This window comes from Gavia stellata, chromosome 16, assembly GCF_030936135.1.
Source record: "Gavia stellata isolate bGavSte3 chromosome 16, bGavSte3.hap2, whole genome shotgun sequence".
NCBI classification, from domain to species: Eukaryota; Metazoa; Chordata; class Aves; order Gaviiformes; family Gaviidae; genus Gavia; species Gavia stellata.
The window spans coordinates 6,085,181-6,101,371 of NC_082609.1; the positions used below are offsets into that span (position 1 = coordinate 6,085,181).

Sequence of the window (16,191 nt, forward strand, 5' to 3'; positions counted from 1 at the left end):
GGACTCTGTGGAGTTTGCTGCTAGCAATGAAGCCTTCTGTGGGGGTTTATTCATGCTATTACTGAAATGGAGTCCTTCGCATTTGGATTAACTCTTTATTCACTTTTCACCTGAATCGCTTGGATCAGTCCATTTATAAAAAGGATACTACCATGCATCTCTTTTCTGTTTGCATTTTGAAGTTGAACTCTGAATACAGTCTTGATGTGTTCAGGCTGTTTGCTTGAATTTTAGAGGAAGAACTGAAATATAAAGATAGATGAGACTGTAATATTGCATGGGCAGGTAAATAAATACTTTTGACATTTTATATATGAAGACTTGAAAACATGTTACAAAAGGTCACAAACTGAATAAGCATGGTACTGTTCAAGGTAAAAATCATTAAGATCAGGCTGTACTAGATACTAGGAAGACATTCTTCTAAGCAGTCCAATGCTTATGGTGGAAAACTCTGTCTTTAAAATGGGGTCGAATGCTCCCAAGATTGAGCAAACTAAAAATTCTTTCCCACAGATGAACAAAAGCATCTTATTTTTTTAAAGCATGGCAGTGTAAATAAAAATGGTCCTGTTAATCTGTCACCAAAAAGCTAAGTATTTTTGTTTGTAGCAGTGTGTCTTATCATTCGGATTACCACCGTGCCTAGGAGGCCGGGTGGTGAACCAGAATTCCTCCTTCCAGTTGTGCAGCCCCTGCTACAACAGGCAGTCCCTGCTGCAGAGGCCCTGGTTCTGTTTCCTAACAGACTGTTGAGTTTTAAATGAGTTCCTAGTTTTGTCATGTAATTTTGGCTGTACACATGTATATGTGCAGTCTGTATCATTACACTCCTGGCCCAAATGGCGTTGCGTTAGGCGAAGATCATACACAGACGGTATCTTTGTGAATGAAGATGCCTTTCAGTCTTCAGAATTGAAAGGATATACAAGAATTGTCACTTATTTCAATAGCGTTTTTTTGTTAGGAGAAATATGTAGTATTCAAAGGTTACAATTGTGTACGATGAGCTTGAAAAAACTACCACTGACCTTAAAACCCCGTAAGAATAATCTCAACAGACTTTACTTCTAGATTTTAGTCCTAGTTACATGAGACAGAGGTTGACCCTTGCCCTGTTGCATACAATGTATCTGGGTTTTTTTTAATCCGTATGCTGAGATTTTACAGTACTTCGAGTGTCAAAATACTGACATTACTGAATCCAGTCTAAATTTAGACTTTTTCATGGTGTAATTTTGAAAGCTTTATATATAAATTGCTCAAACTGAGTCACTGCAGGGTTTCATCTGTTTTGTATTCCTTCTTCAGTGTTGGTGCTTCACACTTGAAAGTGTGATTATTGTACAGTATCCTGCAAGATTATTAGCATTGTATTAAGTGACACAATTTATGTTCCTACATTGAAATGGGGTTGTAGAAGTCCACTCAACAGGGAAGCTTGGCATAAGCTTGGGGACCTGCACTCACTATTTCTACATTGAGCGATTTCTGCACTTGAAGTCTTGAAGAGTTTACAATTGCTTAGGCAGGTCCCATAGAAAAAGCTGTTAAAATGCTTAACATGTACTTTTGAGCTACTAATTACACTTCCAAGATGGTGCTTATTAAAAAAAAAATTGGCAACAACTCAATTTTTTCTTTTGTAAGACTGCAACATAAATCCTTTTGTTAATGCCTCAGAGGGCTTTTTTTAAGTGAAGGAATCAAGGAAGGAGTAGGAGCAGAAAATATATACATAGTTGTTTACTTTAGAACTAAAATACTTGCTGTTAGTATTCCCATTTATGCTCTAATGGAGCTCTGCAGGGAGGGATTTTTTTTTTTTTTTTTTTTTTTTTTTTGACTGGGAAAGCCATTAGGTGTGTAATGGAAGCTGCCATCTAGACATTGTGATCACAGCCTGGATATTTTGATGGCTCTCTTGTGTGTTTTAGTTCATGTTCCTGATACGGAACCTTTACTCTGCAAGTGAAGTGGCTTCCTACCTTAAGACTGTCTTAAAGTTTCTATACCGTTTTATAATTCCAGTAGCTCCAAGGCCTCCTTCAGCTCTTTGAGCTTCCCCCTTTCCTTAGCAATGCAGCAGTTTCAGACTGAAGACTGGGGGTTTCTAGAACATGCTGAAGCAATCTGAGTGATCGCTCATGTCATTAGGGTACAGCATCTTGCCATAGTTAGGAGACCATGAAGTATACCATAGTTTAGTGTACTGCATATCACAAGTCATCCGTGTAGCTTTACTGCTTGAGCTATTTCCGAGTATATTGATGAGTGAGGCGTGGATCCTGCAAGTTGATCTGGCTTAAATGGTGCTCCACAGAAGTATCTCTCTGCATAGATCAGTTTGCAGAGTCAGGGATTAGAAAAAAACTTGAAGCACTGGCTGCGCTTCAGAGACAGATCCTTTCATGTGCTTTTTGGAACAAAAAACACATTGAACCCACACCTGCAAAGACAGGAAGCCTTGAAACTAAACTAAAACACCACAAGGTTTGAGACTGATGTCTGTCACCTGTCAGAACAAGGAGATGGCATTGTAAAGGCTAAATGATAAAAAGTATTAAGATGTTTTATGCCAAATTCTGACCATTAGCACTTTTTAATATTCTTTTAAAGAAGCTTTAACAGTTGTCCACCCAACAGAAGAGCTTTGCCTGACAAAGCAGAGGTCCTGTGAACTAAGATAGAGGCGTTTCAGTGCTCCCTTAATCACAATTCATCTGTAAACAGAGTACTTTTAGGAACAAGCGATCCGTGTGAAGAATAATTAAAACTAGGAAGGAATCCTTGCTTTGCTAAGGAACATCACGAAAGATCCACCTCTGGAGATTTGAGAGCTGATCGTACAGTAATTGTCAGTCATGGCATAGATGCTTTCTGTGTAGGGAGCGATGGGCTAGATCACCCCATGGTTTCTTCTGGTATAGTATGTCAGGGCTTTTCTGCAGTGGCAGAACTTGGAAAGCTGCTACTTTGGTTGCTCATTAACTCCACATAATCTATGTCAGTTCAACCGTTGTTGGAGTAATGCAGAAAACCAACCAGTGACTTGGCTGGAGTGATGCTACTTTCTTTTTATTTTTTTTTAAACCACCAACAGTAAACCCCACTTTCTGAGCTGGGTATCATTGTTGATTTTCAGCATTGTCTCACAAAGAGCTGCATCAGCACAACAGAGGGAGGTGATGAAGTGGAACATGGGGACAGGAAAGAAATCTCAATTGGGTTTGCTGCACAAGAGCATGGTTGTGGAACAGCATTCTCAGGCTTGTTGGTTTAATTTGAAGTAAAAACAATATGAATAGTCTGGTTGCTTCTGTCAGGATGTGGCTAGATGGGCAGAGCATGAACTGTGTGAACAAGTTTGGAAATATCCTGAACTTCAGTTGGTTTAGCAACTCTAATATTAACGAGCATTTAAATATCTAGAAATTGTTTTTTAGGAAGGCAAAGGTTTTTGGAATTAGATACTGACATCTCTTGTCGAGCTCTCATTCAGATCTATAGCAGGAATGCTGAAAACGAGCTCATGTCCAAACTTTGTTTAATATAGCTAGGTTATCTCTTACTCCTAAGTTCTATTGCAAGGCTAAGAAAGAGAATAATGTTTTGTGCGGTGACTTCATCATGTTTTCACCCACAAAACAACAGAAATGTGGTAAGCATTCTGCAGATGCATAAAGGAAAAACGTGGTAAGGAACGTGCCAGTATTTAGAATAGCTTACTGAGTCGGACCAAGATAAGAAATTGTGCAGTAGTTACTCTAAACAAGAACTAATGTTCCATGAATCATGAAGAGTCATAACTAAATTGTCAGATATGATTGTCTGGACACAACCAGCGGAGTGAGAGTTGGTATTGCATTAATGTTTTGGAGTGTAAGACCATTCTCATTACCTTTCTGAAGACTTTTGTAGGTGAAGCTTTTAAGCCTTGGTCTTACCGCCTGTCTGCATTTTTAAAACTTGAAGCTAAATGTTTTACAGCAGAACTCTTCCTTTTAAAGTTGATCTTTTAGGTTGTACCTTATTTGTACGGTATATAATTATGTAATGCAAGTAAATTCTTAAAGTAATTAGTGAACCTGACTGATGTTTTAATGTATTAGCATTTCAGAATACACTAAAATAGAAGATGCAAAAATCTGAATATTTTATAGTACTCATTAGCTAGCCAAAGTGTTTCTAGGGATACCAGTTAAAGGTCAGTCTTTGCTTTGCAATTTGGTTTTGCATGAATGTTTGTTTTGTACACAGGCATAATTACATACAATTGCTGATAATTAAGAACTGTTTAATGATCTGGATTGTATCTGTGCTACACTGAGAACATTTGGACGTAGTATTTCTAATCATTAGATGTTGTTCAGCGTAAGGGGTGGGAATTTGAGTTCTTTATCATGAGTCAGATAAAATAGATCTACCTCGTGGGTCTGTCTAGAAGATGGAGCAGTCAAGGACCTCTGTGCGGAATCATGCCTTTTGTATTCTGGCCACTTTAGAGTTCTCTTTTGAACCCAAACTGGTCTTTATAGCAACTGAACATGGAAGTGAAAATTGCTTCCTTGCACTAGTGAAACTATGGTAAATAAGTTTTTCATGCCTTCCAAGGTTTAGGGCGTTACATGTACACCATTAAAATATTGGGCTGCAGGTTGTTCATCTGATAAGAAATTGTGATTGCGAGTGGAGGGGTGGCATGTTGGGCAGGAGGAGAAGTAGAGGTTTGGAAAATGGCAACCTCCCTACCCCTGCCACACACCTTGTAACCAGCCCGTGTGCATTTCTATAAACAAGTAGTTAAGAAGGACAAAGAAATCTTAATTAAATTTGAAATACCTGCAGGTCAAAACTTAATAATATGGTCATCTTAAAAGTATGAATTGACTGATTTTGGGACTTAAAATTTAAAGGCTGATCTAGTCGGTGCTATAGAGCTCTATAATCTAATCAAGTCTTCCTGATTTAAAAACAGCAAATATATCCTTCGACATTTATGGCCCAGTTGATCTGAACCAGGATGCTTTGCTTTCCTTAAGTTTCAGGAGGGTTATATCTCATTTTAGTCAGCTTCGGCTAGATTAAGGGTTTTGCAGAATTTTTACAGCTTTATAGATTTTTTGGGAACAATATTCAAGCATTTGTCAACTTCTGAGTTTTCTGTAGTAGAACTTATATATGCAAAAATCAAATAACTCATCTGATCAGTCATATTCCAGATATACTCACATGAACTAATGTGTATTGACTTAATCGGTACCTTGTATTTATTATTACATAGTTGTAATGCATGTTCACATCCCACTGCGTTGTCTAAGTCTGAAAAAGAGGAAGGGTAACTTGTGGTTTTGTATTGGCAGTCATGTAAAATTCTAGTTTTAGAAGTCCTCAAAATATGATGAAGAAGCATTACTTCCCTGATGAAGCCATTAAATCTTAGTATGCTAACAGCCACTAAAATGTGATCCTACCAAGTGAAAAAGCACTTGGAATGAATCAATTGTCTTAGTGTTGACTCAACGGCATTTTTATTTTTTTAATTTAGATCATTCCAACATTAAGCTATAAATTGGGTTAAAGGGATCTTGGCACTTTCCCACACATTATAGTTGAGTCTCCTGGGGATGGGGAGTGTTTCAGGAGTCGTTCTTGTGCTGCTCCCCAGTGCTGCTCCAGTTCTGCCTGTGCATGCAGCTGTTACGTGCCATCCCTCCCCATGCTAGGTAAAAGGATATTTTTAATTCACAGCATGTATTCTGAAAAATTCAGATGTTACCCTTTAGCTAATTTCCCAAATGGATTTTTCCTAGTCTTATTTTTTCAATACTATATACTGACTGTAAAAAAAATAAATTACTTGAACAGCCTTTCTTAAATGAAATGCCAAGAGTGTTTGCACTAGTCAACAAATAATAGCTGTTTACACAACAGAAGTGATATTTACCTAAAAGTAGCATGCTAGTAGGAAAAAAATATAATCTGTGTTTTCTTGCAACACTGATGTTTTCTTTGTGCGTATTTCAATAGAGCAATCTTGTTCACTCCTACAAAGTTAAATGTAAGGTTGTATTTCAATAGAAAGGCAAGTCCTCAAATTTCTGTTTATTCAGCATCAAAATATTTGTAATTTTAGTTCTAATGTGCTTTAGTATGGATTCCTCTAATTTGAGGAAGCTTTAATTCTTTAATTTTTTTTTTTTTCTTTTAGGTGGTGGCTTACACCTGCATTTGTGAACTTTGGTTTATCTACTTGCACAGTTGTCTGTTGTAGCAAAATATAACCAGAAGCTATATTTCATAGCAGGATGCAAGTATTCTTCCATATTATGGAGTATACCTGCTAATAGTTGGGAAATCCAAAACTCTATGTGTATGTTAAGATTTATTTTTTAAAAAAACAAAGTTTCAATTTAGTATGTTCTGAATAAGACATTGATAGAAGACTGACATGAAATTTAGAAGGCTTTGTTGGAACAGTATCAGGCATACAAAAAACCCCCCATTTAATTCTCTAGTTTGTTTTATGTCTCGGGGTGGGTGGTGGTCCCAAATAATTTTAAGAGTTTAGCTGAAGTACATTAAATTTACTTCACACGATACTTGAGGTTTGGCTGGGATGCGTTGGGTGCTTGCTTGCTTCCTTTCCTCATCGTGGTATCTTGCTTATGAATATTTTTTCCATCAAGTTTCAGTATTAAGATCACTGTCTAGTTTGTTGCCCATGCATGGTACAGACTAAGGATAAATACAGTCATTGATTCAACTCATCAATTCAAGTGTGTAAATTCTGTAGGGACTGACCTTTATCATAAGCCTGTTGAAGCTTCTGTTGCTTTTCTGTGAGAAGATGGATGTTGCACCTTGTCATCCCGGCCAGGGACAGTGTCTCTTTATGCAGGGTTGTTGCTTCATTTGCCTGTACTTTAAGGTGAAATGTAATAAGGTTCCCATAGAAATTGGTAACTTGCTGAGTAAAGTGCCGCCAATGACAGGAAGGTGAAAGCAATAAGCTTGACTCATTTTGGAAAAGCACTTGTTTAAACAATGGGTAGTGGGTCTTAGAGTGGGAGTGAGCAAATCTTAAGTTTTATGGTAAAAACTGAAATACAACACTATGAAATTACCTTAAAGAATTTTTTCCAAAGCATAGTAGTTAGCTTTTAGATGTACTTCTGTTCCCTTTGAAGAGGGTCACTCTTTGGAGTTTAAAGCAGTAATTTATGTTCATTCTAATAAAGCTCAACAGTAGAGATTAACCCTTTAAATACAGGTTAACATTTCTGATTAGCCTATATATTGCTAGAACTGCTACAGCTTTAAGTTATCTAAAAAGCAGTGTACTTTGCCTTCAGTTAGGATTTCAGACTTTGTTCAGTGTTACTATTTAACTGATGCATGGGTGAGGGTAGTTGGAAGCAAGATTTTGCTTCCTGCACAGTGAGAAGAGATTTCGGGTAGGTGTGGCCAGAAAGACGTTGTTGTCCTGATTTCAGTCCCGTAAACAGCCGTGCTGCAAATCCACACGTACGTTACTGATATACGGGAATAATAATACAGGAAGCTAGGCTCCCTCAAAATAATTTTTTTTCCTCCTCCCCCTTAACTTTTGGGCAGTTTAATTCTCTTCACCAGCTCTTTTTGTTATCAGACAAAAGTCAGTGCTGACGCAAGAGCGAAGTGGAAATACAGGGTCCTGGGGAGGAAGGAACGGCAGCAGGACCAGCTTAGTTCTGCTTCATGCATTGTAAAACCACAGGGCAAATGGCTGGTGTGGGGGGGTGAGGAGGATCCTCAATTAACTTGGAATTCAAGACATATCAGTCAATTTAAGAAACACTTATATTTATGGGGAAAGTCATTGGAACCCATTTTTGAATGAAACTTTGGATTGCATGGAAGGGAGTTTCAAGGTTAAAGGCACAAGGCTACAAATGAATGGTCTGAGATGAGCTTCCAGTATTAGGATTTGGAGAAAGAAAGAAAAGTCTCCCGTATGTGCTATAATTTTTTTATTAAATCTTTGAGCAACTTAATGGTTTATAATTAATAGGAATTACTGTAAATTGCATTCTATCCTATTTTTCAGCAGTGCAAAAGTAATTTATTTGGTAGGTAATACTGTACTGCATTGATAAAGAGCAAATTACTTGAATTATCTTCTTACTTCTGACTTCGTTAGATCTAGATTTGTATAGGTTATTTGCTGTTTTTAATTAAAGTAACAAGAAGTTCAAGTAATTCTGCAGTTGATCAGGTGTGGTGCTACTTTGTTTACTTCCCCCTCTTGGCTGTCTTCTGATCTACATCAGCTTATTAGTGATAAGGAATATCAAGTAAAGGGGGGGGGGGGGGAAGTCAAAAGAAGTCATCAACATGTGTCAACAAGTTTCAGAAGCAGAGTTGTAATGCCTCAGCATAGGGATCTTGAGGTATTTCTAAAGGTACTCGCATATTTGTAAAAGGGATTTGTAGCTGCTGCCTAGTAAGTATTGAAATAGTTATTTCAGAATAGTTGATTAGATCTGATAAAGACATGCCTGAACATTAGCCTGTGCTGCTCTCACTTGTTCCTTGTTTTCTATGGAGTTTTAGAATTCAAGTTTTCTTTGCCTAATTTAAATTTTGATGTGGAAGAAGCTGACATTTCTAGGAGAGTTTTTGTAGCAATCTTTGATATATACATGTAGAGTAAAGCTAATACTGTAAAGGATTGATGGTACTTGGCCTACAGGAGTTGTCTAATACATTTAGTTTTGAACTAGAGTTAGTTTATCTGTGGTATTATAGAAGGCATTTCAGGAAGTGAAGAACTGCTGTAGTCTTTTCTGTTGGTGGTTTTCAAAAAAAAACCTTACCGCTTACTCTCAAAAAAAATGCTCACCTACCTATTTTGATTAAATCTTTCTCCCCACCATCTTCCAATTTCATAAAAATGGCAGAAGGGAAGGGCAGGAAAAGGATCACCATCTTTCCTGCCCTGTCATTCAAAGCAGTTTCCCCAGACTACCATCTCTCCATATTAGAGGCATTATTTATTGGTAGTTTATGTAGTCATCAGGAGCATTAGCTACTTCATAGTCCAGCTTCCACCTTACACACACCTGTAGCTTAGGAGACTTACCATTTCACAAGTCGTCTTGGGCAATGGTCTGAACTCTCTTCATTCTTCTACAGCTAGTAGTGCAGCTAAACAGCTTGGCCTTCAAGCAACTCCTTTTCTAGGCCACCAGCTCCTCCTGACACCATACCCTCAACAGCACTGGTGCTGCAGCTGTAAGTGCTCCTCAGGAGCGGAGCAGCAGCTGTCCCGTGGCACAGCACACCCACTCGCGTGGCTGCCGGTAACCACGCCGTCTCTTGTCCGGGACAGTTCCTTAGAACAACGCCTAGCCTGGCTGTTTGTCCCCTGACTGCACCCATTGCTTTAATCGGGAGAGACCAGCAGCAATAGGTACAGGTGCACCTCAGCCTGTGACCAGTTGGCTTTGTGTCCAGTCGTCTGTTCCTGAATCAAGCCAGAGGCAGTGCTCCGTCATCCACTTGTTGTATTGGCCAACTTTGTCAGCCCTTCTTCTAACAGGTTGCCCTCCCTTGACTTTACAACCTTCAGGTTATTTTATTCTCTTTCTGATTACAGAATCACTAGGGTTGGAAAAGACCTGTAAGATCAAGTCCAACCATTACAAAAAAAAAACCAGCCCAAAAAAAACACCACACAACACACAACACCCACACACAAAAACCACCACACAAAAAACCACCCACAGCACCATGCCCATCAAGCCACGTCCCACAATGCCACGTCCACACACTCCTTGAACACCTCCAGTGATGGTGACTCCACCACCTCCCTGGGCAGCCTCTGCCAGTGCTTCACCACTCTCTCAGTAAAGAAATTTTTCCTAATACCCAGTCTGTATCTCCCCTGGCGCAACTTGAGGCCATTTTCTCTTGTCCTATCACTTGTCACTTGGGAGAAGAGACCAACACCCACCTCCCCACAACCCCCTTTCAGGCAGTTGTAGAGAGCGATGAGGTCTCCCCTCACCTCCTCTTCTCCAGACGGAACAACCCCAGTTCCCTCAGCCGCTCCCCATCAGACTTGTGCTCCAGACCCCTCACCAGCTCCGTCGCCCTTCTCTGGACACGCTCCAGCACCTCAATGTCTTTCTTGTAGTGAGGGGCCCAAAATTTGATTGTCATCATCCTTGCTCTGCATCTTTCCCTGAAGGGTCTTGTCTGCCGCTGCTTCCCTTGCCCTGTCCTACTGCCTTTCTTTCAGTACCTCAGTGCAAACGAGGGCTTTAAACTGTGCCTACACCGAAGACTTGGGATCTAATTCCTTGTGTCAGACCCTTTGCACTGTTGACCTCATCGGCCTTGTTTGGCTCAGTTTCTTTGAGGTAAGGGGTGTTAATTCTGTGTTGGGACTGAGTGACCGTGGGTGGGAATGGGCAGCCACGCTCCTTTTGAACTCTCAAGCTCTCCTGGTTTTACAGCTATTTAAATAACAATTTTAATAACCTGGTACAAGATAATAAACAATTTCATTTGCATTCAAACATGTTTAAATGTCCTCTTCATTAAATTTATATAGTCTGGGGGATGTTCTGGGCATCCATGTCCTATCTTTGTTTATAAAGATTTTCTCCGTTATGAAGTAACTCGCTGCATGTGGTAACAGCCTAATGATCAGTGGGGCTTTCCACCAGCTGTGTTGGTGCAACTGAAAATTACAGGTGGTGGAAGCTCTTTTGAAATGATCGTCATGATAGTTTAAAGCTGTGGTTATCAATGGCCCTAAGGTTGTTCAACACCATTTTACGGGTCTCGCTAAAAATTGCTTTGGTATGACTAAACTGTATCACTTAATCTGACGTTTACCTCAGCTTCTACATTTAACTGTAGCAGCTCAGCAGGCTCTAAATTTGGGTTTGGGGAGGTGAGACAGTGATTTGTAAAAGAGACTGATTTTCTTGAACTCCTCTGTGCTATGAAGTTGTGAAATGCAATTCAAGGTATTGTGCTCCTGTTTTATGATGGCCTATGAAATGTGACCCAAATTTAGCCTTGCTGTCAGATTCTGAGAAATCTTGAGTTCTACGTGATGGATGAAGATGTGCTAACACTTGGTGTGACAGCATCCTTGGTGATCTGGTGTGGCCGTGTCAGCGATGCTGTCCGTCATCAGCAGCTCCTTCAGCCAGGACTCTCAAGAGCATTTGCTGCTTTTTTTGCTCCTGGTACTCCTAAAGAGCAGGGAATCGTCCACTGTGACATGCAGCAATGAGAAAGGGAAAACCATCAAGAGCAGGAACTTTAATGACAAGGGGAGTAGCGCCGTGGATGGACCGGTAGCACGGGGTCACCAGCATCCCGTGTTAAAACCTCAAATCCTGTTAAAACCTCAAATCCTTAAATATCTAATTGTTTTTGCACACATTAAAAAAACCCACTGGAAAAGTATGTCATCCTCTTCTGGTAGTGAGGAGCGATACGCTGCTGGTACCAGCAAGGCTGTTAATTAGTGCATGTGATTGAGCGTGCTCTGGGGAACGTTCGTGTTTCTGTACTGAATGAGATTTCTGTCTCTACTATACCTGCTTCGCTTCTTGAAAAATTGGAACATATTTATTAATTCAGAGAGCTGCAGGAAGAAAAAGCATCAAATGACCGAGGAAGGTAAATGCTTCCTGACAAACTGGAGCGTTCCTACGTGGCATTGGTCTTTGTGAATTATATGTAATTCTATATAGCAATTTCAGAAAAGATGCTCTATACGTTACTTTGCCATATATTATTGCACTATTTGCATAGTTAGGGAGAAATTATGCTTTTACCTTTCTGGTGGTTATAATCCAGTCTTATCTCCTGTAATTAGCTTAGTTTGAAGAAGAAAGTGTTACACTTGGTGATGCCAGTACCCTGGGTACTCAAGTGTCTTCATTCTTTAAGGAGCTCCACCCAGCTGCTATTTATAATCTCATCCTTTTACCCACAATTCACTTTTTAAAGGGGAATTTCTTTTCACTGCAGAAATCTGTTTTGGACCAGTAGTGGGAGTGGGAAGGGGAAGGAGGAGTGTGAATTAGTAAAAGAGCTGTTGTATTAAAGTAAGCGTGTGGTGCCTAAAAGCTTTGTTTTAATTAAGATGCATATTTAGCTGGAAGTTTGGGGCGGGGGGGTTCTGTTTATTTAGCATGCGGAGTAAACATTTTCTAGTAAGTTCAATAAACAGATAATAAGTCTGGTTGATAGTCTAATTTATTAACAGTAATTCCTTGTTTATTCCCTGTATAATTACAACACTTTCCTGATGTATTCACTTTGTCTAAGGAGATGAAAAAATTAGAAAGCCTTAAAAGACCTGGTAGATAGGTGTGCTCATGATTTTGACCAGTACAGCTTCTCTTTATTGAGTGTTTTTGGGTAGTATTATATTATTGCTGTAATGTATTTTGTTTAATAATTGTATAGTATTGCTTGTAATGTGTTTTGTAAATGTGATTTGAGCCAGCATTGTCTCATCTCTCTATTTCATGTAAATAATTTTATAGCTTGTTGCTTGTGCCTTTCTGTATGTATTTTGGATGTGGCAGCTTAAGATAGTGAAATCTTGTAACTTGAAAACATGGCGCTAATTTGTAAATTAATATAGTACGGATTTATTTATTTAAAGTATATGTCAGCTGCTTTTTTCTCTTAAACGACTAAAACCTACGTGTATTTCTCCTGGGACAGAGGAGAGCTAGCTAATGGTACAGGGAGGGTTATGGCTCAGGGCTTTAGTATGGAGCCAGGAATGCCTGAAACAGTACAGGTATGTTGATGTACAGGAAAGCTGGAAGGAGGTGGGATTTTTTTGAGAGAAAGGAGGTTTTTTGGAGAGGAATTCTTGCCGCTTCTTTCTCATGGTCCATGATTGGGTATGGTGAAAAGAGATAAGAGATTAAAAACTGTTTCTGGTAAAGTTGTCAGGAATGATGTGAAAGAGAGTGAGAGAAATGGAGTTAAACTTTAGCGTTAAACACCTGGCTGAAGAAAATGATAGAAATGTCTACCTCGGGTACGATATTTTCAGACTGAAAAGAGTCGGATAAGGGTTGGAGTAAAAGCTAACGTTTTGCAGACTTAAAGAGTTGAGGATCTTTTTGAAACCTTAATTCTTTTTTTGGATGCTGAATTGTGTGAAGAGTTGAGAATTGCAGTAAAGCTGGAACTGATAGATCGTCAGTCGTTATTAGGAAATGTTTTCTTTATAGTTTGTACAAGGGAGAACCCGGTGTTGGTGATCATCCTTGAAGTTTCGTTGTTGAAGAACTAAGAGCCTGCAGTAGGATGGATTGATTCTGAAGGACACAGTGACATACCCATGAAAAGTGGCAGGACACAATGTTTAAGTTGGTTTACAGAGTTTGTTAAATTATTGGGTGGGGGGTTAGGCTGTCGTCTGCCATTCTAGGAGCATCAGGAATCCGTGTTCTTCTATTTTATAGCAATCTTTCCCACTCAGTGAAATTTGTAAATGGGCACAGGTTATTGTTATCTGAAGTTTTGAAAAGTATTGGGAGCGAATGTTGGATACGTAATTTAACTGAAACGGAAATTACCTTTTAAAGAATTCTCAGTATACAATATCTTAATTAGTTATTTGTCTTTTTGTCTCAACAGGAATGCCCAAGGAAAAGTACGATCCACCTGATCCACGGAGGATGTACACAATTATGTCCTCAGAGGAAGCAGCCAACGGAAAGAAGTCACACTGGGCAGAGTTGGAAATAAGTGGTAAGAAACTGAGGAACGGTCCTGAGTTATGAACTCATTGCAAGTTAAGAGTAGCCTACATAGTATGGGCTTGGACAAGAAGTCTGGAGCGGAGTTACCTACCTAAGTGAGCCAGCACACCAACATAGCGGCTGCCAGCCTTTGGGTATGCCAAGGGAAGAGGATGGGTTGGGATAATGTAGGGAGCTTTAGGAGAGGTAAGTTGAGGCGGGTGAGGAGTCATAATGTGTTGGAAAGTTGGGAAGATGAGGATAGGGATTTGAGCTCTTTGTGTTTTAAGAAGATGGGGTGGGTGAGAGCGTGCATTTAAGATCTAATTTGTCAAAGAGAAGAGAGTGAAGTTGGGGATATATAGACATATGCTGTTACTTTAATGTAACAATAATGTTGTATTAGTCCATGACAGTATAGTTTCTACTGAAGCAGAAGTTTTCAGTTTAAAAGCAGTTGTAAATCTTTGCTCTGTTCTTGAGTGGTTTTTTTGTTTTTTTTTAAAGATTAAAAAGATGCTTCAAGAACTGTGCTAGCTTTGAGATACTGTTTGACTTTTGGATCTTTTCTTGAATATAACATAATGCTCAGAATTCATAAACATGAAATCCAACTGGTGTGGGACACCAGTCTCTCTTGATTTGTAGAGTAAATTCTGATTTTTGCTACATAAAGTGTGTTTACAAGGACATTCAAGCAACTATTTTAAGAATTTCAAAATTATTTTGTGATGTTGTAAATTTAGGCTGAAATTTTCCTTAAATATGGAGGTTCTTCAAGAGACTGCAAAAACTGCCGTGTGATATTTCTAAATGACTGTCCATTAGAGAAATTTATGGAAGGAGGAATACAAGTAGAGTTCTTTTGAATTACGAAGTGTCTTTCCATCCAGATGATTGAATCTGTGTCTTCCTTCAAGTGCCATGTGCCTTAACATGTGAATAGCATTCCTTACCTGAAGGTTACAAATGCAGAAACCTAGTTAAATGCTGCTTCAGGAATATATATATATATCAGCATTAGGCTTTGATATCCACTTGGACATCTGCTCCCTCAGCCTAAGGAAATGCATTAAGTGATGGCTCTTTCCTTTCATGCTTGGTCATCTCACTATAGACTGATTCCAGCCAGGAGAGGTGCAGGTAGTGAAGAGGATGGATCAGTGATGTTGATTGGAAATCCTTTCAGCTACAAGGGTTTCTTTGATCACAGTCACCTGTTTGCATTGGGGGGTTGTGTGTGTGAATAGGTGTTAATTCAATTTTAAAAATGCAAAGAACTATTAATTTGTATTTAAAACGTTTCAAAAGATTTCTTAATGAGTATGACAGTAGCATGAATCCTTTAAGAACTGTATGCATTTGCCTTGCAAAATAAAATGTAACAATGGTTTTGTTTTATTAACCTTCACACTGTCTTTTCCTTGCAAAATACTTGGTCATCTAATACAGAAAGCCACAAATGTTTTAACTGCTTTCATTTAAATCACTGAGCTTTTTCATGGCAGGCTTTTTTATGCCGCTCACTTTCTTACAGCTCACTGGAAATGATACCTGTATTAAACCTTTTGTTACCAGGGACTGAGTCCCACATACACGTGTATCAGTGTAGCTTTCCCCAGGCACTAAATATGACTTCTTTTATTTTGAGGAAAATAATTTAAGGAAAGGAATTACAATGTGTGTATGTTGATACAATATTAACCAGACCATTCTTAATATTGGTGAGTTACGGTGGGGTTTTTAAAGGCTGTCACGAATAACTTTCTGCCTTGGGAGAAACTGCTGTTGGTACTCTTCTAATGCTTTTGGTACAGCGAGATGAGTTCTGTAAGTGAAAAAGGACCCACTCCTTGGGGGGGAGAAAAAAAATCTTGGAGAGAAGAAATGTTTTGAGACCTTCTGATGACATCTCACATGTCTTGCATGCGGCAATGTAAAAATCTTGATTCTGTCACACAAATCCATGTTTCCACCCTTCAGTTTATACAAAAATCATACCGTTTTTTTAAATATCTGGCAATAGTTTATGCAGCTTTTAGTTGAATGCCAGATGGAAATCCATGTTCTCAACGAAGCATTTTAGTCACCCTAAATATAGTACTTCTATCTGTTCTTGGCTGGATTAATGCCACAGAGTATAGATTTTTGGTTTGAAAGACGTTGCACAGAAATAAGGGGCAAATCGAAGCAGCATCTTTCATCCCAAATATAACCTGTTACTGAAAAAATTCTGTTTCTTACAGCTATGTTAATTATTGAGTTCATGGTCAGTTGGTAAATATGTCTTGTTTTGTATGGAACTTGAGAAAGACAGATGTTTAAACCTTAAGTATAGATTGGAGAAAAACAATCTAAGCATTCCTGGCAACACCTTACATTCTGTTATGCATTGCTGAATTTTTTTGATCTA

At 38.9% G+C, this 16,191-nt stretch overlaps 1 protein-coding gene across 1 annotated transcript in view; it reads left to right on the top strand.

Moving 5' to 3' along the window:
* Window positions 1-252: 252 nt before the first annotated feature.
* Window positions 253-16,191, top strand: part of CNOT6 (CCR4-NOT transcription complex subunit 6) — a 33,340-nt gene continuing 17,401 nt past the window's right edge. The window contains exons 1-2 of the mRNA XM_059825296.1: window positions 253-285; window positions 13,675-13,788. Coding sequence (XP_059681279.1) covers window positions 13,677-13,788 — 112 coding nt within the window. The 5' untranslated portion in view covers window positions 253-285; window positions 13,675-13,676. The remainder of the gene's footprint in view (window positions 286-13,674; window positions 13,789-16,191) is intronic.